At 38.7% G+C, this 20,161-nt stretch overlaps 1 protein-coding gene across 21 annotated transcripts in view; it reads left to right on the top strand.

Annotated features, from left to right (window-relative positions):
- The window catches only part of LOC309614571 (uncharacterized protein), a gene marked incomplete at its 5' end in the record, with an annotated part of 295,377 nt that overhangs the window by 22,092 nt on the left and 253,124 nt on the right, over positions 1-20,161 (top strand). For all 21 annotated transcript variants that reach the window (XR_014236263.1, XR_014236264.1, XR_014236265.1 and 18 more), the window contains one exon: positions 7,232-7,314. Coding sequence is in view for 3 of the 21 variants with exons in the window: in XM_082363169.1 (XP_082219295.1) it covers positions 7,232-7,314 (83 nt within the window). The remainder of the gene's footprint in view (positions 1-7,231; positions 7,315-20,161) is intronic.

The following is a 20,161-nucleotide window of genomic DNA, read 5'->3' as shown; positions in this document are numbered from 1 at the left end:
TATACCCATCCAAATACACTTTCAACAGATATTACATGTATCTGCACATGATGCGATGTTTTCATGTTCACATGAAGCAACACATGCAAAGCAAAATTTGTCATCACAGAGATATTCATTGATATGTATATGCATTCACACTTGCAAAATATGCCACTGCACATACTCATGGGCACAGAGCTAATCTTTTACCCGCTATGTTATCCTCACTTCCAGAAGCATTTTCACAGATGCTAACGTATTTTCCCTAATGCCTATATTCAGTCACACTCAGAGGTGTAAGGGATACACAGATTCACATACATGCACATGCACATTTGTATACTACACACTTCTTTCTTTTACACACACGTACACCCATACATACTCATACATACATGTGCACACATGCACACACTCATACACACACATGCACAGTACACCCTGGGCAGTTGCTTGAATTCCCCTCTGTGACAAGACAGCATTTAAAGGCAAACTTTAAACAAGAAATATAGATAGATAGATAGATAGATACATACATACATACAGCGGGCACACACACAGAAGTATACAAATATTTTAACTCTATATTGCATCTACCCATAACTACTGATGTATATGCGTTTTCTATCTACGTATCCTATGTATGTAGGATACATATCTACAAGATCCACAAACACAAAGAATCCCAGGTCAGATGATTCTTCCTACTTCCCACATTGCCCCCAATACCGAGTAGAGCCAGTGGATCTGCTGATTCTTTGTGTCATCTTCAAGGAAAACGGGGGTTATGCCTAGGCCACTTGTACATGATCTTTGCAAGGCACCACTGTCAGCGAGGTCCCCAGAATTAGCATGGCTCAGGAGGAAACTGACCATGGAGGAATGTTTTTCTACTTAGCTAGAAAGATCCGGCTCCTTTGAACACAGACTTTCTGCTCAGAACTCCTAATGCATTCCACATTTGGCCATTAAATCCTAATTGGAGGCCTGCTGGGGGAGGTATGAGGGCCCAGCCTGCCAGCATTTCCTGGGTCACATCCCTGCAAGACCCAGCCTGACCCTATGCCCTTGTTTGACCTGCCCTTCTGAACTCTTAATCCTACTACTGGTCACAAAGAATTAGGAGCTCAGTTTACTCCTGAAACCACAGGAGTGTCCCCTTTGGTCTTCCTCTCCTCATCTGTCATCTCTACTCCCCACCCCCATCCATCCCACACACATATACACACTTTGTTATTCTTTCCTTTCCTCCTCTTTGGTAAGGAGTCAGGATGTCTTGTGGGGGCTTAATTGAAGGCTCCAAAAGCCTGAGATTTTTATGATGAAACCGTTGTCCTTGGTAAATGTCAGGCCTTGTATTTGATGATATTTATGACCTTTTTTCCATTAGTCTGCCATTTTCCTGAGAAACTATGACCCTGGCCCTGTCAGCCTAACCAGGCCAGTTTTATATATAGTAAGTGCTGTGTGGATGAGAAGAATCTTGCTCTCCCCAGCCCAAATGCCTCTCTATCCCATCAGATTCAGAGCATATCTCACCAGGTATCAAAAAGCAACCAGAGAGATAAGATAAGGATGAAATAGCCTTAAAATGATCACTTTGGAGGGTCAGGATGATTTTGGAGTGAGAGGGAGCCTTAACTCTGCTGCTCACTAGCTGTACTGACTCGTACAAGGCATCAACCATCTTGGGTCTTCAGTATTCTCATCTAAAAAGCGGTGATAATAAGCCCTGCCCTGTAAATACTGTGAGGATCAAATACATGAATACAGGGAAAAGTGCTTTGAACAATTTAAATATTAATCCAATATCACTGACATTGAAATAATAAAGGGACACTCTCTTCATCAATGGGAGCTTCAAGATAGACTAAGAAAGAGAGATTTTGATTGCTCTGAAATCTGATGAAAACCACTTTTCATGGCCACTGGCTACAAAATAAAGGGAGACAAATTCTGGTTCTATCTAAGAAATAATTTCCCAAGGGTCACACTGTAAGAGGATGGAATGGGATGCTTTGGAGTCTGTGGTTTCCCCATCGTTGGGAGTATTTACCTATTGCCTCCTGACCATGTCATTTTTTGCCTTGCTTCTCTTGCTTCAATTCTACTTTTTCAAAGATGAATTCTCTTGTAGACCTAAGTCTTCTCCAGTTGCTGAGCCAACCAGAGAAGGCCAGCCATAAATCAATCGGTGGGCCCCGGTTTCCCTGTTTAGAAAGACTTGGGATTAAAGAACAAGTCAAACCTACACCCCAGAGTCTCCATCATGACTGCTGAGTACCCACCTGTCAGTACAGTAAAGAACACGGGTGCTGGTGTCAGACTCATGATTTCAAATCCTTGCTGCATCCCTTACTAGTTTTGAGGCATTGAACAACTTAATGAAATTCTCCGAACCTCAGTTTTCCTATTTTTAAAGTGGGGATAGTGATACTACTTACTTTATAAGATCATTGTGGGATTAACTGAAATAATCCACTTAATGTATGTGTCCCAGTTTCTGGCATGGAGAAAGCTTCTGGTAATATTAGCTTTGGTCATTATAATGATGACAGTGCTGATGGTGAGTTAATGTTGATGATCCAAAGCTGAATTTTCTTTAATATGGAATTTTTTATATTAGACCCAGGAGCCTGTGTTCCATGGAAAGAATTCAATTCAGTCCCATTACCTATAGTCAGGGCACAATGAAAAAAAAAAAAAAAATAGACGATGCTGTAAAAAAATAACTAATTGGAGGAAGGGGATCTCATTTTAGATTGAGTCAGGAAGGACAGCAATAAAGCAGTGGCATTTAGCTTAGCTCTAAAGGATGAATAGGGTTTATCCAGGTGTAGAGTGGAGGAAAAAGCATTGCAGACAGAAAGAAGAACATGGGCAGTGATCCAGAAACATGAAAATGTTTGGTGAGTTGAAGTAACTGGAAAAAAGACTAATGTATCTGGAGCATGCTAAGTGGTACTGTGCAAGTTTGGTCACAGGACAGATCCTGCAGAGCCTTGTTCATCAACCTTGTTCAGTGTTTTTTGCTAAGGGAAGGATCTTAACACATGAGTAGCAGGGTTAGTTTTATGCTGGTCACATGCAATTAAGTCACAGTGCAGGATTTAAACTAGCAACATCTTACCATAGCCTAATAGTTAGCCTTTTGCTAAATTAATGAAGAGGGAGAGGAAGGTTGACCACATCATGGTTGTATTATGCTGCAGTGTTTCACGGAATCATTAGAAAACTGTCTTAGAAGTCACATACGAGCACTGGTGCTCAGCAGAGGCTATTAACACCTTCACTAGAATCTACAAGGTCAGATTCTTGTCTTGTGCAGTCACATTCCCAGAGCCTAGAATTATTATATGTCACATAGTAGTCACCCAATAAAAAATTTTGAATTAAATAAATCAGCTCTAAGGACAATCTGAGCCACTGTCACCAGTTGGTGACTTCTTCAGCTCTTGAATTCAGCAGGATACTCTTCTAATACACTTGTCCTCAGATCAATTTAGTCCGGGACAAAATGTTCTCAAATCCCAGCATACCTCTCAGACATACTCCTGGCTGCGCATTTTTGGGGAATCTAGGCCACATGCTAACACTCTCCCACATACTTTTTTGCAATCTCACCAGACATTGGACCTGCTTTCTTTGTGGACCAGTATACGGGAGAAGTGTTGGTAGTAAGATGTTATATTTTTGGCTTCTCTCAGTTTTCCCATAATATTCCAAATTGAGTGAAACAGTACTAGGAAATTAAATTCAATCTGCATCATCATACCTATGTGAATATTTTTTACAATAATATGATAAAAGGAAGCATTCCAAGCTGAAGAATTTGCAATAAGAAAACAATTGTAAGCAAGGCAGTATGTGAAATATATTTTCGTGCTGCTTCTTAAAATTTTTTTCTGCATTCTGAAAAATTTTATATGTGTTGTTCATCCTATTTTGTTTTTGATGTGAAATGGTAGCTCTGGTAGATGGTGGTTCGTTTAACATATTTAGATGTCAAAATAAAATCAGTTTCCAAAATTGCTTAGTTAACATGTTCTTAATCTCCAGAATCCTAAAATTTTGGGATCCATATAAACCAGAGAAAGTGTCAGAAAGATAAATAAAGCTTCCAGGGATCCATGTGAAGCAGGCTTTGAATATAAGATCTCACACTTGCACAAGTGGAATTTGTACATATGTCATTATTTTCAAGATAAATATTTAAAATTTCACTCCCATTATGAGGTAGAATATAATTTTAGTTATTCCATAGTTAATAAGTGAGAGAGAGGATTCAATTAGTTCTTTCTGGAGCCAAATTACCTCTTAGTAGCCAGTACCTGCTACTAATAGCTCAAAAAATAATTATTGAATTAATAAATTAGTGAATGAGTGAGTGAATGAATGATCTTAGTGGAAGGAAAAAGGGCCTTAATACCATACAAATATGAATTTGAATTTTGGCTTTGTCAGTTACCATTGTTGGTAGGTTGTATTGTATTTTCTTTAAGTGTTTTAGCCAGTTCAGGCTGCTATAACAGCATATCATGGACTGAGCAGCTTGTAAACAACAGAGAATGATTTTTCATATTTTGGGACCTAGAGTCTGAGATCACAGTGCCAGCATGGTCAGGTTCTGGTGAGGACCCTCTTCCAGGTTGTAAACTGCCGTTTTCTCCTTGTATCCTCATCTGGGAGATGAAGAGGGTGAGGAGAGCTCTCTGGAGTCTCTTTTATAAGGGCACTAATCCCATCAATAAGGGCTCCACCCTCATGACCTAATTACCTTCTGAAGTCCTCACCTCCCCATACCCTCACACTAGAGATTATAATTCAACTTAAGAATTTCAGAGGAACACAAACATTCAGCCCATAACACTAGGTGTTCAGTCTACATTCCCTCTAAGAGGCTGAGACATTCTCATTCATTGCCAGTGGGAGGAGAGCAGGTGTGATGACTTAGCAAAGATTTAAGAGCCCCGGTGTGGTTGACTTGTGACCTCTCCCAAGCTCTGTTCAGTCTGCTCTTTCAGCCATATCTGACCATGCAGACATATGAAACAAGCCAAGGCTGATCCACAAAAAGTAAATGTGTGTTGTTATAAGCCTCTGAAATAGTTTTGGTTGTTCATTTCTGCCTCACAAACTCAAAAAATCTGACTAATGCAATATTTGGTTGATCTTGGCCACTAAACCACTTCAAGCCTCTTTCCTCATCTGTAAAATGGGATAATATATACCTACTTTACAAAGTACATATGGGGATTTAATGAGAAAACAAAATAGCTACACTGTGCAGACACAGTGGTATACATGGTATAAAAGAAAGTCTCAAGTGTCTTCTTCATTTATGTGAAATCTTTTCAAGCTCAGTCTCTCTCAAAGTGCTGCTTTATTTATTTCTTTTTCCTGAACTATTCATTCCAATTCAAGCATCCATTTATCAAACTCCATTTATCAAACACCTATTAAGAACAACATTCTTTGGCAGTCATTGTGCCTATAAGGTAATGTTTTCTTATTCATGCTTTCCAGCTGAAGAGCAAAAAAAGCAGGGAAAAACAATATGTGTAGCACATGTACATAGGTTCCTAGCTGAAAGCAAATCTCTGCCTTAAAGGGAACTCCGATTCCCACTAGTGTTTTAATTAAGAGATTTAAATATCAGTATTTTATGAGAGTTCACATAATCAAACCTAATTAATAGGCCAGAGAAACAAATCCAGATATTCAGACTACAAGACAGGATTGTTTTAAACCAGTATCAGTGCTGAAATGTGGAGAAAAGTTACCCAAAAACGTGGAAGTGGAAAATTAGCAATCAAAGGAAAGCTCATTAAAAATAGTGTTAAAAAATGTATCATGACAGCAAAGTGAGTAGTAGTAGTTCTCGAAGTGTGATCCTCTGAACACCTGCATCAGAATCACCTGGGGAGGCTAATTAACAGGCGGATTCCTCATCTCTGCTCAGACTTATCTGATTAGAATCTCTGATTGGACACGTTAAAGAAGCCATTTGTAAGTCTCTCCCAGTTTGCTTCAGGACCTTACATTTTTGTTGTTGTTGATTTGTTCATTTTTAAAAATTTTTTAACATCTTTATTAGAGTATAATTGCTTTATATTGTTGTGTTAGTTTCTGCTGTATAACAAAGTGGATCAGCTATACGTATACATTTATCCCCGTATCCCCTCCCTCTTGCGTCTCCCTCCCACCCTCCCTATCCTACCCCTCTAGGTGGTCACAAAGCACCGAGCTGATCTCCCTGTGCTATGCGGCTGCTTCCCACTAGCTATCTATTTTACGTTTGGTAGTGTATATATGTCCATGCCACTCTCTCACTTCGTCCCAGCTTACTCTTCCCCCTCCCCGTGTCCTCAAGTCCATTCTCTACTCTGCCATCTTTTTTCCTGCAGAACCTTACATTTTTTAACAACACTATCTTATTACTTAATTTCTGATATGTTTTTAACTACAGTATGTGTAATTTATACGAAGTGAAATGTACAAATCCTAAATGTTAAGTCTGATGTACGATTTATTCATTTGACTCAGTTGAACTGAACACACCTGGCCCTCACCACCAAAAACAAAATATGGAACATTTTCGTCACCTGAGAAAGTTTCCACGTGTCTTTTCCTAGTGCCCCACCTCTGTCCAGAGATAACCCCTTTCTGACTTCTATCACCATAGGTTATATTTTCCTGCTCTTGGGATCCACATAAATGGAATTATACACAATGTATATGTGTAAGTGTGTCTGTATGTGTGTGTGTGATTTGCACATATTTTTGAGATTCAGTCATGTTTCTATAGTATCTGTAGTTTGTTCCTTTGAATAGTATTCCAGAGTATATCACAATTTTTATCCATTGTCCTATTCATGGACATATAATTGTTTCAAGTTTGGGGCTGTTATGAATAAGGATGTTATAAACATCCTTATATTATTTTTGTGGGCATATGTTTTTATTTCTCTTGCATAAATATCTAGGAGTAGAAATGGTGGATCGTATAGAAAGTATATATTTAAATTTATATGATACTGCCAAAGAGTTCTCATGTTCCTACCAGCAGTGTATGAGAGTTCCAGTTGTTCTACATCCTTGGCAATATTTGGTATTTACAGTCTTTTTGATTTTTGCCATACTAGTGAGTATGGAGTGGCATGACATGGTGGTTTTTATTTTCACTTCGATGGAGACTAATAAAGTTAATTAACCTGATGGCTAATAATGTACTTCTGGTTATTTGCAGATCTTCTTTTCCGAAATGTCAGTTCAAGTCATTTGACCCATTTTTTCCATGCTCACCGCATTTGGAAAAGCACAGCTCTGGAGGTAAGTGCCCTGACCTCACAGTCGAAAGCCTTGGTTCTTGACTGACTCTACCATGAATCAGCTATGTGAATTTTTGGTCAATTTGGCTTATTTGCTTCCACATCTACAGAATGTGGGACCTGCCTCTGTCATTCATTTACTTATTTCCTTGTGTGTGTGTGTGTGTGGAAGGAGAACCAAAGTGGGAAATAAGAGAATAAACACCTATTTCCTAAAGAAGAGAGAATGCTCAGGGAGATCTGAGAAAATACAGACATCAGACCTGCAGCTTTTTGCATCAGTTCCTACATTAACACATAAGGTTCAATAATTAAAGGCTATTTTTGAGTAACCACAGAAGCAAACGTAGTGAGAATATTGTTGAATTAAAGGTCTTCCTTACCTTTGCCCTTACTCTCACCCCACCCCACAGAGTTAATACTACCCAGCTTCCAAGGAGGGGAAGAAGAGCTGGAGGGAACTAATGAGAGTGCAGAGGTTGATGGTCCCTGAGGTTCTGTATTTTCTTGACCATCTCTGTGAAAGCAGATGAAAGGCCAAGATGGGTGTGGAAGCACAGCTGTGAGGATGATCAGATGAGGCCCCAGGGTGGCAAGAAGAGACCAGGAGAAAGCAAAGAGCTGAGTGTGTGTGTGTAGAGCCCCTGAAAGCCTCCCAGAAATCTTCCACACCTCGGCATGGCGCCGAATCGGTTAATTCACTGTGTACACCCAAGACCTAAAGAGGATTTGTAGATAGCACAGCAACAATGGAAGACTCATTAAATATCAGATAAGATCAGCCCCCATAAGACACTACATGGTCTCTGTTAGTCTCAAATCCACCTCAGAGGAAATGTGAGGCAATGATCTTAATTGATTTCGTTTTGTGTTCCCATCTACAACTATATATGGAATTGAAACAATATAGAAATTAAGTTAATATATAAAGAAGTAAAGGTATATTTATTTCTCATACGATTTTGTGGACTGAAATTAGTGTTCACTGTATGAAGAATTTTTATGTTCTAAAGCAACATATCTAACTGTGGCAAGTAGCCATGGAACCAGCGCAGCCCACAGAAGTATGTCTGAGTCAGACCAGCCAAAAACCTATTCCCTTAGCTACACTTACTCATGTTATCACCATTTTTTTTTTTTACTAAGAACAATTGGAGACTAATGTGAGAATCTATTGCAGACAGTTTTTTTTTTCCTATAAAACTATATACTGAAGACTTACTTAGTCATAGCACTCATTCTCAACAAATCCCTTTGCTGTCTTTGGAATCTCCTAAATTAAAGAATATTCCCAGGTATACATATTACTGTCAATCATGGTAGCAGACATATGATACAGTGTGCTGGTGGCAGGCATCATGGCACTCTTTCCCAATGAACCTGGAGATGGTGAGAATCCTTCAGAATTCAGATCTAAAGGCAGCCATGGCTAATCAATCTGAATCATCATAAAAATGGAAACTTCCCTGTGGTTCCTTTCACCAATCCTTGACCTAGGTATCTGGAATCTGACTCCTCCAATGAAGAATGTCATCCCTAGAATGGATAAAACTTTGTCAGATCCCACAGTGATGTTTATCTGTTGCTTGTGCTGCCACTTCTTACATCAGGCATAGGGTTCTTCGTGATGTTTCCCCTGTCCAGGCTTACCTCTCTAGCTTCTGCAAGTAGTGTTCCTCTCTTCCCACCATATGTTTTCAAAGTATATAAAATCCTCTTATATTCTTTATCAATTCTTTGACTTTATAGACACTTTGTCCTCTCCTTGCATCATGTTATGGCACCTCTTCTCACCATTACTACGACCACTACTGAAGAGGATCTTCTGATGAGAAGGTGAACTTGACCATCAAGCTAGTTAAATACTATGAGTCTTTGGCAAATAGTCTCTGTTGTCCTTCATCCTCATATTCTCTGTTCCTATCCCTCCTTTCTACTCTTGGGGCTAGGAGTTCATAAACCACATCTGTCAGACACCCTTGCCAACTGGCTTCTTGTTAGTTTATGCCGTTGGGAGGCACACATGGGAGTCTGGAAGGAGTGAAGAAAAAAAAGTATGTTTTTCCCATCTTTTGGTGGCCTCTCCAGCAGTGGCAGCAACTGTGCTGGCTGGCGCATGTGCAGTCCTGGGCTCCCACTCAGGCAGCTAGGTTCCAACAACATCAACGCTGGTAGCAGGCAATGGTGAGCTCCGAGTGAAACCGTTCAAGTTCTCTTTTTATTAGTTTCCTGCAGTTACTAACCTGTGACTATCTCATTTTTATCTTTCTAGTCCTTCTAACACCTTTGTCAGCAGTTATCTGTTTCCAGTTCCTTATTTTGTAATACCCAGAGAGGATTCTGGTTTCCTAATGCAGAATATGAAGAGCAAACAGGAAGATTATTACTTATAAGTTGTCTTCAAGGGCCTCTAAGAAGCTGAAGTAATCATTATGAATCATATCCTAGGAGCAAACCCTATCAGGCTCTATCTCTTGGGCTTTACCCTCATTTAAATTCTAAGCACTTACCATTCTCTAGAATAGGAGTCGGCAAATGTTTGTATGTAAGGAGTTAGATAGTAAACATTGTACGGGTGATGGCTCGTACAGTCTGTGTTGTAAGTACTCAACTCTGCTATTGCACCAGGAAAGCAGCCATAGACAATACATATTGATAAATAGGTGGGCATGGCTGTGTTCCAGTAAAACTTTATGTACAAAAATAGGCAGCAAACCAAATTTGGCCTGTGAGTGGTAGTTTGTTGATTTCTGCTCCGTAGCGTCCAGAATGAGAGCATAGAACAGATAATCACTAAGAGGAGATAACCATTCATTCCAATCATCCATTGTTATTCATTTATTCAGTTTTCAAATCATTTATCAGTTATTTGTTGATGCTGCTCTAGGTAACTGGGACACAGTGGAGATTAATATATACACATTTCAAAGAAGGAGTATTTAATTTTATAGATTAAAGCACAAGAAAATCTAATTTTCAGTAAGTCTGGAAATATCCCTTAAACTCTAAATGTCAAGCCTTTCCCTGTTAACTTTTCCCCAATCATAGACACTCTGCCACCTGTCCTTGTGTAATCCTGTCATGACTCTAACTTTGACTTAAGAAGAAGTCTTTCTTTCATTCAGTGAAAGGACATTTATTACACAGATGAGCACTAGCTTTCCAATCCAAGTGCAAGGCTTTAATCAGCCCTGAGAAACACTTAAAACACACAGAGCCTCTAAAATGCATTATCCTCTGGGGGAAAAAAAAATCCACTCCCCCATGCACAAAACAATTCCCTTGTTCTTATCATGGAAGAAACAAAATATACCAACAGAATGTTTCATGTATCCCCTAAATAATGCCTATAATTAAATGCACCATGTACATGATCGAATAAAATTTCATTTGCTTTCCAGCTTCCTCTAAATAACACTACGATTTAGAAGATCAAAGCAACAGATCATTTTAAGTTTCTAAGATATTTTTTCAAGCACTAGCATTAATCTATTAAGAAAAAAAAATACCTTCCTCTATTCTGGAAAAGAACAATGGTAACTGAAGTTTCTCAAATTGATCTCAAATCTATCAGTTCAAAATCCTATTTGGAACTTGTTTTCCTCCTGTCACAAAATAGAATTATTTCCAAAATTCAAGTTATCTTTTTCTATTTTTTTAAAATTTTAATTGAAAACAATTTCAAATCTAAAGAAAAATTTTTGTAAGATTAGTGCAAAGGATTGCTGTGTCTCCATTTACTCAGAGACCCCAATGAAATTTTACCAGTTGTCCCAATAATATTCTTTATGGCAAAAGGATCCAATCTAGTATTACATGTTGTTCCCAGTTGTCGTGTATCTCTGATCTCCTTCAACCTGCATAAGTTGCTCAGTCTTTTCTTGGTTTTCTTGACCTTGACATTTTTGAAGATTAGTAATCAATTATTTTATAGAATGTCTTTCCTTTTGAGTTTGTCCAGTGTTTGCGCATGATTAGACCCAGGTCATGAATTTTTGGCTAGAATATCACAGGAGTGGTGCTGTGTTCTCACTGCCTTCCATCAAGTGGCACAGGATGCCAACTTTTCCATTACTGGTGGCATTAATTATTGGTCACTTGGCATCGGCGAGTTTTCTCTGCTTTATAACTACTTTTGTAATTAATAGATACCTTGCGAGGTGATTCTTTGAGTTTATGCAAAATTCTGTTTTACATCTCATTTCCATCCTTTAGTTTTAGCATCCATCGATGTTTCTCACCCAAATTATTTCTGTGATGATCATCGAATAATTTTAAACTCTATCATCCCATCCATATTTATTATATTACTGCAACACAGAGCTTTCGTCTCTCCCCATTTATTTATTCATATATGTCATTGGAGACACATGTATTCCTATTTTACTGAATGAGCTATAATCTTTTGCTATCATTATTTATACATACTTGCAAAGTGCCCAAGATTTGGCTGCCCTTTCAAAGAGGTTAAGTGACCTATTTAAAGTCACACGATTGTTTAAGTGCTGGGGCCGGGAATATAACATAGGGTTCTCACCACATTGATTTTTAAAATATATTTAAGCCTTTTAGAATAATGAAACATTTCATGTTCCTGTGAATATTCGGAATTACAGATTCTGCATTATCTTCTCTTCAAGTTATAGAATACCTAGGATTTTCTTAGGTGAGCAAAAGTTATTGTTTCAAATCACATACTATGTTTTGTGGACTGAATGTTTGTGTCCCCAGCCTCAAACTTCACATATGGAGACCCTAACCTTTAATGTGATTGTATTTAGAGGTGGGGCCTTTGGGAGGTAATTAGGTTTAAATGAGGTTATAAGGGCAGGGCCCTCATGTTGGGATTAGTTTCCTTTTAATAAGAGGAAGAGACCAGAGCTCGCTCTTTCTCCCTGATGTGATGATACAATGAGAGGGAGGCCATCTGTAAGCCAGGAAGATGTTCTCACCAGGAACCAAATCTTCTAGCACCTTGATCTTGGAGTTCCAGCCTCCAGAACTGTGAAAAATATATGTCTATTGTTTGAGCCACTCTGTCTGTGGTACTGTGTTATAGCAGCCCAAGCTGGCTAAGACACTCTTTTAACAAAACTAATAGTGACATAATAAAAATAGATTTTAAATAATCTTGCCATTTGCAGCAACATGGATGGACTTAGAGGGTATTATGCTAAGTGAAATAAGTCAGACAGAGAAAGGCAAGTACTGTATGACATCACTTATATGTGGAATCTAAAAAATACAACAAACTAGTGAATATAACAAAAAAAGAAGCGGACTCACAGGTGTAGAGAACAAACTAGTGATTACCAGTAGGGAGAGGGAAGGGGGGAGTGGCAAGATAGAGGTAGGGGATTAAGAACTACAAACTATTGTGTATAAAATCAGCTACAAGGATATACTGTACAACAGGGAGAATATAGCTAATATTTTATAATAACTATAAATGGAGCATAACCTATAAAAATTGTGTATCACTATATTGTACATCTGTAGCTTATATAATAAAAAAATATAATTAATTAATTAAATAAAGGTAATGGAAAAACCACTATTGGTTCTATAAAAGTCATCAAGAAATGCCATGTGCCTATTTCTAAAGTAATGACAATATCTCTTGCTGTAGCTCTTAGAAGTTTACAGAATGTTTTCTGGCACATAGTCTTATTACTTTTGAAGGATAGAAATTGATAGCTTTTGTGTGTTTTCTGTACAGCTTGGGTATTCCTGCTTTTCATTAAGAAAGTCCCCATCTCCAATCTTATGTCTGCCGGAATAAGGAAGGAGGAATCAGAGAATAATGACTAGAAACAGGATAAAGATGATCTATTGGTAGCTTCCTCAATGTCATTTTTTTTCTGCTACTGTTTACAAATGAAACCCAGCCTGCACTTACTAAAAGTTAAGTTGCTATTTTGGGCATTTGGATCAGAGTGAGCCATCCGATGGGAAGCTGGGAGACACTGGACGTCATGTCAGGAGATTACAAGGGACTCTTGTGTGTGTTTGCTGTTGGCTCTGGTTTCTAGCTCTCTAGGCTGGCAGGGTCTTCATGTCCCACATATCTGTATGCTCAGCTCCTGGTGCTGGTCAGAAGTCTCAGATTTCTTCTTCAGTGACAGCGAGGGCAGTTGAGGACTTAAGTCAGTGGTTACTGATGTGAAGTCTTTCTAAAAGGCCGAAGTGGGAAGAGCAAATCCCAACTCTGCCATTTCCTATCCTGATGTCTGGGGCAAGTGATTTCATTAATCTGAGCCTTCCTTTTCTCACTACCATTTGAAAATGTGGACAGTGTAGGAAGTAGTTATGAATATGTTACATGCTGAACGTGAAATGATCATACAGAAGTGACACTACACGACTGAGATAGAGTTTCTTCCAGGCTTCAAAGTGTTGTGAAATCTTTCGAGAAGGCAAGCTATGCATTATGGTTCACCGGAATATCTAAGATTAAGATTATTATAAGTAATAAAATGCCTTAATAATCCAGAGGAGAAAAGACTGTGTTGATGGGAGGTTTCCCAAGGGTGAGAGCAACTTAGCCTTTGTGGCTGGTCAGGACTTAAGTGACTGGGGTGAAGGAAGCAGTGGGACATTCTAGGTGTTTTTAGTTTAGTTTAAATAACAATTAAACAATCATTTGAATGTCTACTAAGAGGCAAGATTTACGTTGCCACTTTAAATATGATATTAAATAAGGTGAGCTCTGTTAGTTTCCTAGGGTGCCATAACAAACTACCAGAAACCAGGTGGCTTAAACAGAAGTGTATTCTCTCGGGACTTCCCTGGCAGTCCGGTGGTTAAGACTCCGCACTTCCAAAGCAAGGGGTGCAGGTTCGATCCCTGGTCTGGGAACTAAGATCCCACATGCCACGTGGTACTGCCAAAAAAAAATAAAAATAAAAGTAAATTAAAAAAAAATGTATTCTCTCACAGTTCTGGAGGTTGGAAGTCTGAAATCAAGATGCTGGCTGGGCCTCACTCTCTGAAGGCTCTAGAGGAGAACAATTCCTTGCCTCCTCCTACTTCTGGTGGTTGCCTGCAACCTTTGACATCCCTTGGCTTGCAACTGTGTCACTCCAATCTCCATTGGTCACTTGACCATCTTCCCCCTGCGTTTCTCTGTTTCTGTGTCTCTTCTTCTCTTATAAGGACACCTGTCGTATTGGAGTAAGGGCCTGCCCTGCTCTAGCATTAGGTCATCTTAACGGGCATCTTAATTCTACTTGCAAAAACCCTATTTCCAAAGGAGGTCACCTTTACAGGTAACAGGGTTAGGGCTTCAACATATCTTTGTGGGGTTCAAAAGATATTCAAAGATAGTCAAACCCCAATAAGCTCTCTCTCCATAAGGAGTTCATAGTGAGAGATAGAGACATGAAATCACAAGGTAATTGTAATATCATTTGAAATATGCTATGTTAGATACTTGTTCAGAGTGGCATATGGTGATAAAAGAAGAATGTTTAATTGGACAGCAGGGCGAGGGGATGGTCAGGGAGACTTTCCATGTTAATGTGTCAGCTGAACTCTGAAGATGATCTGGAGTCACATGAAGAAGTGGAGGAAGGTCAACCCAAGTGAAAGGAACAACACAAATGAAGTCAGGGAGGCATGAAATACTTTGTTTGTGGAGGAAACTGTAAGCAAAATCTCAATATTGATCGAAGAGTGAGAGGCAGAGAGAGCAGAAGAGATAAACCTGGGGATCTAGGTTAAGCCAGTACAGAGAGGACCGTGTCTTATCATGTTGGGAAGCTTAGACTTGGGTTCAGTTTTCCATCACTTACTAGAATAGTGCATATCACAGTGTGGTCAGGTCATTGGTTGAGGTAAATGATATATAATTGTCCTAATTACAGTCATTACAGTGAGCAAGCACATAAATTCACAGTACTATGCATGAAAAATATAAGTGAAAATTAAAATAGTACCAAACTACAAATGTATTGGAGTAATGGTTTTTGAACTGCCAACTCATGCAAGCATATCAAGGTTGTTTGGAAATTCAAGTTGGAGTTTCTGAGATTCTTGGATACTCAGTGCCATAGAAGAAGACCAGGTACAAAAAAGGATTCGTAGCAACATAAATCTTCATGTTAATCGTAACTGCAAACATTTACGTTATAAGCTGTAATAGGCTAGCACTTTTTGTTAGTAACAAGTATACTGTTTAAAATAAGACAGATATGACTGTCTTGGCTCCTAAGAATTTTAACAAATGGATTCCAAAAAATGTTTAAGGAACTGTACATAAAAATGTATCGCCTTTAACATGGAACACAATTTCTTCCTCCAGCCCAGTAGTACTCCTCTTTCATAGGGACAAAGAAGCATTCCAGAGATGGACCAATTAATAGCATTTCATACAATTCCTTCCTCTAAAGAAAACTCATTATTCCTTGGCTATCCACAGCTGGCCTCTTGAGACGTGTCAGTTGCAAACAGAGGAGGACCCTAAGAACTATGATTCCCGTAAGCGATTACTGAGTGAACAAGGCTGTTTGAGGTGCATTCCTTTTTGTTGAGGTTGGCGTCGGGAACGGGCAACTCTGCTTTTCTATAGCAGGACCCTCATGCCCCTGTGATGGGCCTGGAGCAAGGGAAGGACCAGTGGGCACTTGAAGTGCTGAAGTCTGTGTCCCCAGACACCACTTAGAAAGGGCCTTATTTTTGGCCTCGTGCCCTTCTCCAGTTTCATTTCCACTGAAGAGTGGCTTGAACTCTGCAACCTTTTCCATCAACACTCGTGGCTAAAATTAAATTGCAGAGTCCAGGTGAAGAACGAGCTCAAGGGCTTCCCTGGTGGCGCAGTGGTTGGGAGTCTGCCTGCTAATGCAGGGGACACGGGTTCGAGCCCTGGTCTGGGAAGATCCCACATGCCGCGGAGCGACTAGGCCCGTGAGCCACAACTACTGAGCCTGCGCGTCTGGAGCCTGTGCTCCGCAACAAGAGAGGCCGCGATAGTGAAGAGGCCCGCGCACCGTGATGAAGAGTGGCCCCCGCTCGCCGCAACTAGAGAAAGCCCTCGCACAGAAACGAAGACCCAACATGGCAATCAATCAATCAATCAATCAATCAATCTTTAAAAAAAAAAAAAAAAAAAAAAGAACGAGCTCAAGCCCTTTATAAAAGCCATCCTGAGGAGCATCCCTTACCAGGAAGGGAAGGAGAGAGAAACTCCCTTACACAGGATGTGCATCTGGAAGGCAAACAAAAGAAGTTTCCATGAACTCCAGTAGATGGTGAGGGATCCAAAGATGAATAAGCTCTGTTCTCAGGGAGCTTAAACTCTAGTGGGGAACCTGAGACTTACATAGTGAATTCCGTTACAAAGCATTTTATTACAAAGTGATTTAATTGAGTGATTAAAGACAGTGATAATAATAATAGCTATTGTCTATATAACTCAGTTTTCATGTACCAACTCCTTTCATATACATAATCTTAGTTGATTATCACAGCATCTCTCTGCTGTATAAGATGGTTCAGCCCATTATTTTCCCATCTGAAAGTTGGAGAAACTGAGGGCCAGGTAGGCAATGTGTACTGACCAAAATAGAAGTGTCTGAAAGCGATGTTAGTCTCCTCTTCATTTCGAAACACTATGCTATGATCCCAGATAAAATGTTACTCCAGGATGAGGAAGGAAGAGTTGGATTCTGACTGGTGCTAGGCAGTGGTAATTTGGTGGTGGTTACAAGTAGATACTGTGGCCTGGATTACAAAATCTATAACATATGATTTGTCTTTATTTACCTGTTTACAGTGTAAGCAGAACATTAAGTAACACAAGATATGTTTTCCAAATGGTTAGGAAGTTAACTGTCCTTTCCTCCATTGACTCATATGTTTATTTATAATTCTTTCTAGTCATATGCTTTTCCATTCCCTCTATTCATTGCTTTTACAATTCAAGATAATTTTGATATGATAAGTCACTGGGAATCCCCTTTTATCCAATCAGGAGGCAGGTCCAAAGGAAAGCAGACCCCTTGCTTGGGCAGATTCCAGAATGTTGAAGTAAACATGAAATTCCGAGATGGAAGTAGTCTTCTTTTTAAGACATTCCTACCCATAATCAAGTGCTATGACTAACTTCCTGGAAATACTTACAAACTCTCTTATAGAGAAAGCCAGAGACATTTTGTGTCATTGTTTATTAGCACTGAAAATGCACTTTTGCTCAGCCCCAGGTAAAGAATAAGTCCATAATGTACAATATAGGCTGAGAAATCCCATCAGTTCCTCAACACGAGGATTTTTCTTCATCAGTTAAATCTATCTCTGTGCAATGAGTATGTGTTACATAACAAGGGATCATTAATTATTTGTTGAAAAAAAATGAACGTCAAGGAATAAGTACTTTGATGCTATTTAAACTACTCATAATATGAGCTATAAGACATAAAGTAAATGGAAATGCCATTTTTGATACTTCTAATATCTGACTTGCATTAGGAAAATCAGTGTGACATATGGCAGAGGGCTGAACTGATATTTAAAGGCACAAGTTCAAACCTGGCTCAACCACTGACCTTGATAAAATAATTTGTCTGAGCCTCAGATTTCCCCTATAAACTTTCTCCCCAATAATACAAAAAGTTTGGGTAAGAAATTTCTAAGATTCCTTCCAGCTCCAAACACCTATTAATGCATTTCAGGGTTTCTAATAGAAGACTGACAATTTGGTCTATTCTGATAACAATTCCCAAGTGTTTGCTCTTTGAAAAATTACTATTCAACCCCAATAAACATAATTTTGTAGTTTGGGCCCATAGTGTTTCCTGATAACTCAGTCACATCTATAGACAATGATTACTTCCAGTTATTCTAAGAAAGTATACTGGTGTTGACCTCCTGCTTGAAACATGGCTCAGTATTATGTTCTTCTTCGTGTCCTAACATAGTGTCACTATTAAATTTCTACGTGTTACTCAAAGAGAGAGAGTGCTGGAAATGAGTTGTCCGGGGAGAAGTAAGAGCAGCCCAAGAATTAAATGACCATGAGCTAGGTGATCTCCAGCACTTTTGTTCTACAAGGTGGCTTAGCTTAAAACAGAGTGAGCTCTTGTCTCTGTGATGTATGGGTTGGCTTCTTTTCTTTCTGTACTTGAGAACAGTCACCTGATCCTTAGGAGGTGGGGAGGCAGATAAAGCCATACATTTACCAGATCAAAGGCTACTGTCAAATGAGCAGGATTGTCATTAAGTGTTAAGGAATACATGCTTTGTTTGGTGCTATTTAAACTGCCTAGAAATAAGAGCTATGAGGCATAAAGGAAGTGGAAACGCCATGTGTGTTGCTTCTAATCACTGATTGCATGAGAAAAATCAGTGTGATATAGATGGCAGAGAGCTGAACTGGTATTAGAAGGCCTGAGTTCAAGTCCGGCTCTACCACTGAGGTTGACAAAACATCTTAATTTGTCTGGGTCTCAGTTTCAGTACCAATGTGGAAGTGGAATGAGAAGGAAACTATTTTCTGGAATACTCCTACTACGTGGCAGGCATTTTATCATATTGGGTTGGCCAAAAAGTTTGTTTGGGTTTTTCATATTATGGAAAAACTCGAACAAACTTTTTGGCCAGCCCAATAATTTAATCCCCTCTGCAAACAATCATGAAGGCATTATTGACCCCATATTTACTTATAAGGAAATTAGGACTGCGAGGGATTTAATAACTTCTCCAAGTTATTACTAGTGAAGGTAGGGATGACTTCTGGTCTTTCTGACTGATGGCTCTTTCTATAGCAGTATGCTACCTCTTAGATTTAAGCAGAAAAATTTCTTTTAAAAAATGAAAATTTCCTATCTTGGAATAAAGGGAGAACCAGAAATTAAAAGGATAAATTTACACCTATGACCTTGAGGTCTTTTTGCCAAGAGGGAAGTTTTCAGGGGAAGATAGAGAAGGAGTTAAATGAATGCCAAAACTTTTTACAATTAAACCAGAAAATGTATTTCCAGTATGATCTGTTTTCCTCCTTATAAAGCAGTAGATGTTTATTATGAAAAACTTATGAGGAAATGAGCAAAAAAAAAAAAAAAAAAGGCACTCCCATATTATCAACATTTTGATATTTATCATTCTACTCCTTGAGTAAGTAAATTTTTCCAGCCCTCAGTATGTCTCTTACACTGTGAGATCTCATTTATTTGGACTGCATTAATTCAAATTGCTAATTAACTAGAGATAGGCTAGATTTTATTTGGCATATAACAGTAATTGAATAAATACTTGTTGAATGAGTAAATGATTGAAGGAGTGCATTAATCATATAATTTGTGAAAAATGGAGGATTTGTAAGATTTTAGGTGAGATTCAACATGTAGGTTGAGCATCCATTGGTTCAAGGCCTATCCCAAACCATAGAATACATAAAAATAAAACTAACAGTAAGGTTCCTAACTTCAAGAAACTTGAAGTTAAAAAACTACTAGGAAACAGAATATAAAACATGCTACAAAGAGGATTCAAAGAAACCATAATGGGGTAAAAAAAAAAATAATAATAATTAATAAAATATTCTTTAAAATGCTTATACTGCTCAATACCAATGAATATGAAAAACTTAGGCATTTAGATATTAATTCAATAAACATATTATAATTAATCCTTTGATTTTACCACACAGATGACATCATGTTTATCTGTTTAAAGATAGTCTTCTGAGAATGAGCAACTAGGGCAGACTTTCTACAGCCTCTTTGGGTCTCTCTGTATTAACACTCTCAGGCAAATTTGGTCACCCTGTTTTGACACTTACTTTCCTCAGCTGTTAAATCAAGTATTTGAAGGACATAGGATGTTTCAAGAACATTAGCTTTAGAGCTGGAAGC

Source organism: Balaenoptera borealis (assembly GCF_965194805.1).
Source record: "Balaenoptera borealis genome assembly, chromosome: 17".
NCBI lineage: Eukaryota > Metazoa > Chordata > Mammalia > Artiodactyla > Balaenopteridae > Balaenoptera > Balaenoptera borealis.
Note: the sequence above shows the minus strand (reverse complement) of the source record. Positions and strands in the feature narration are given on the sequence as shown.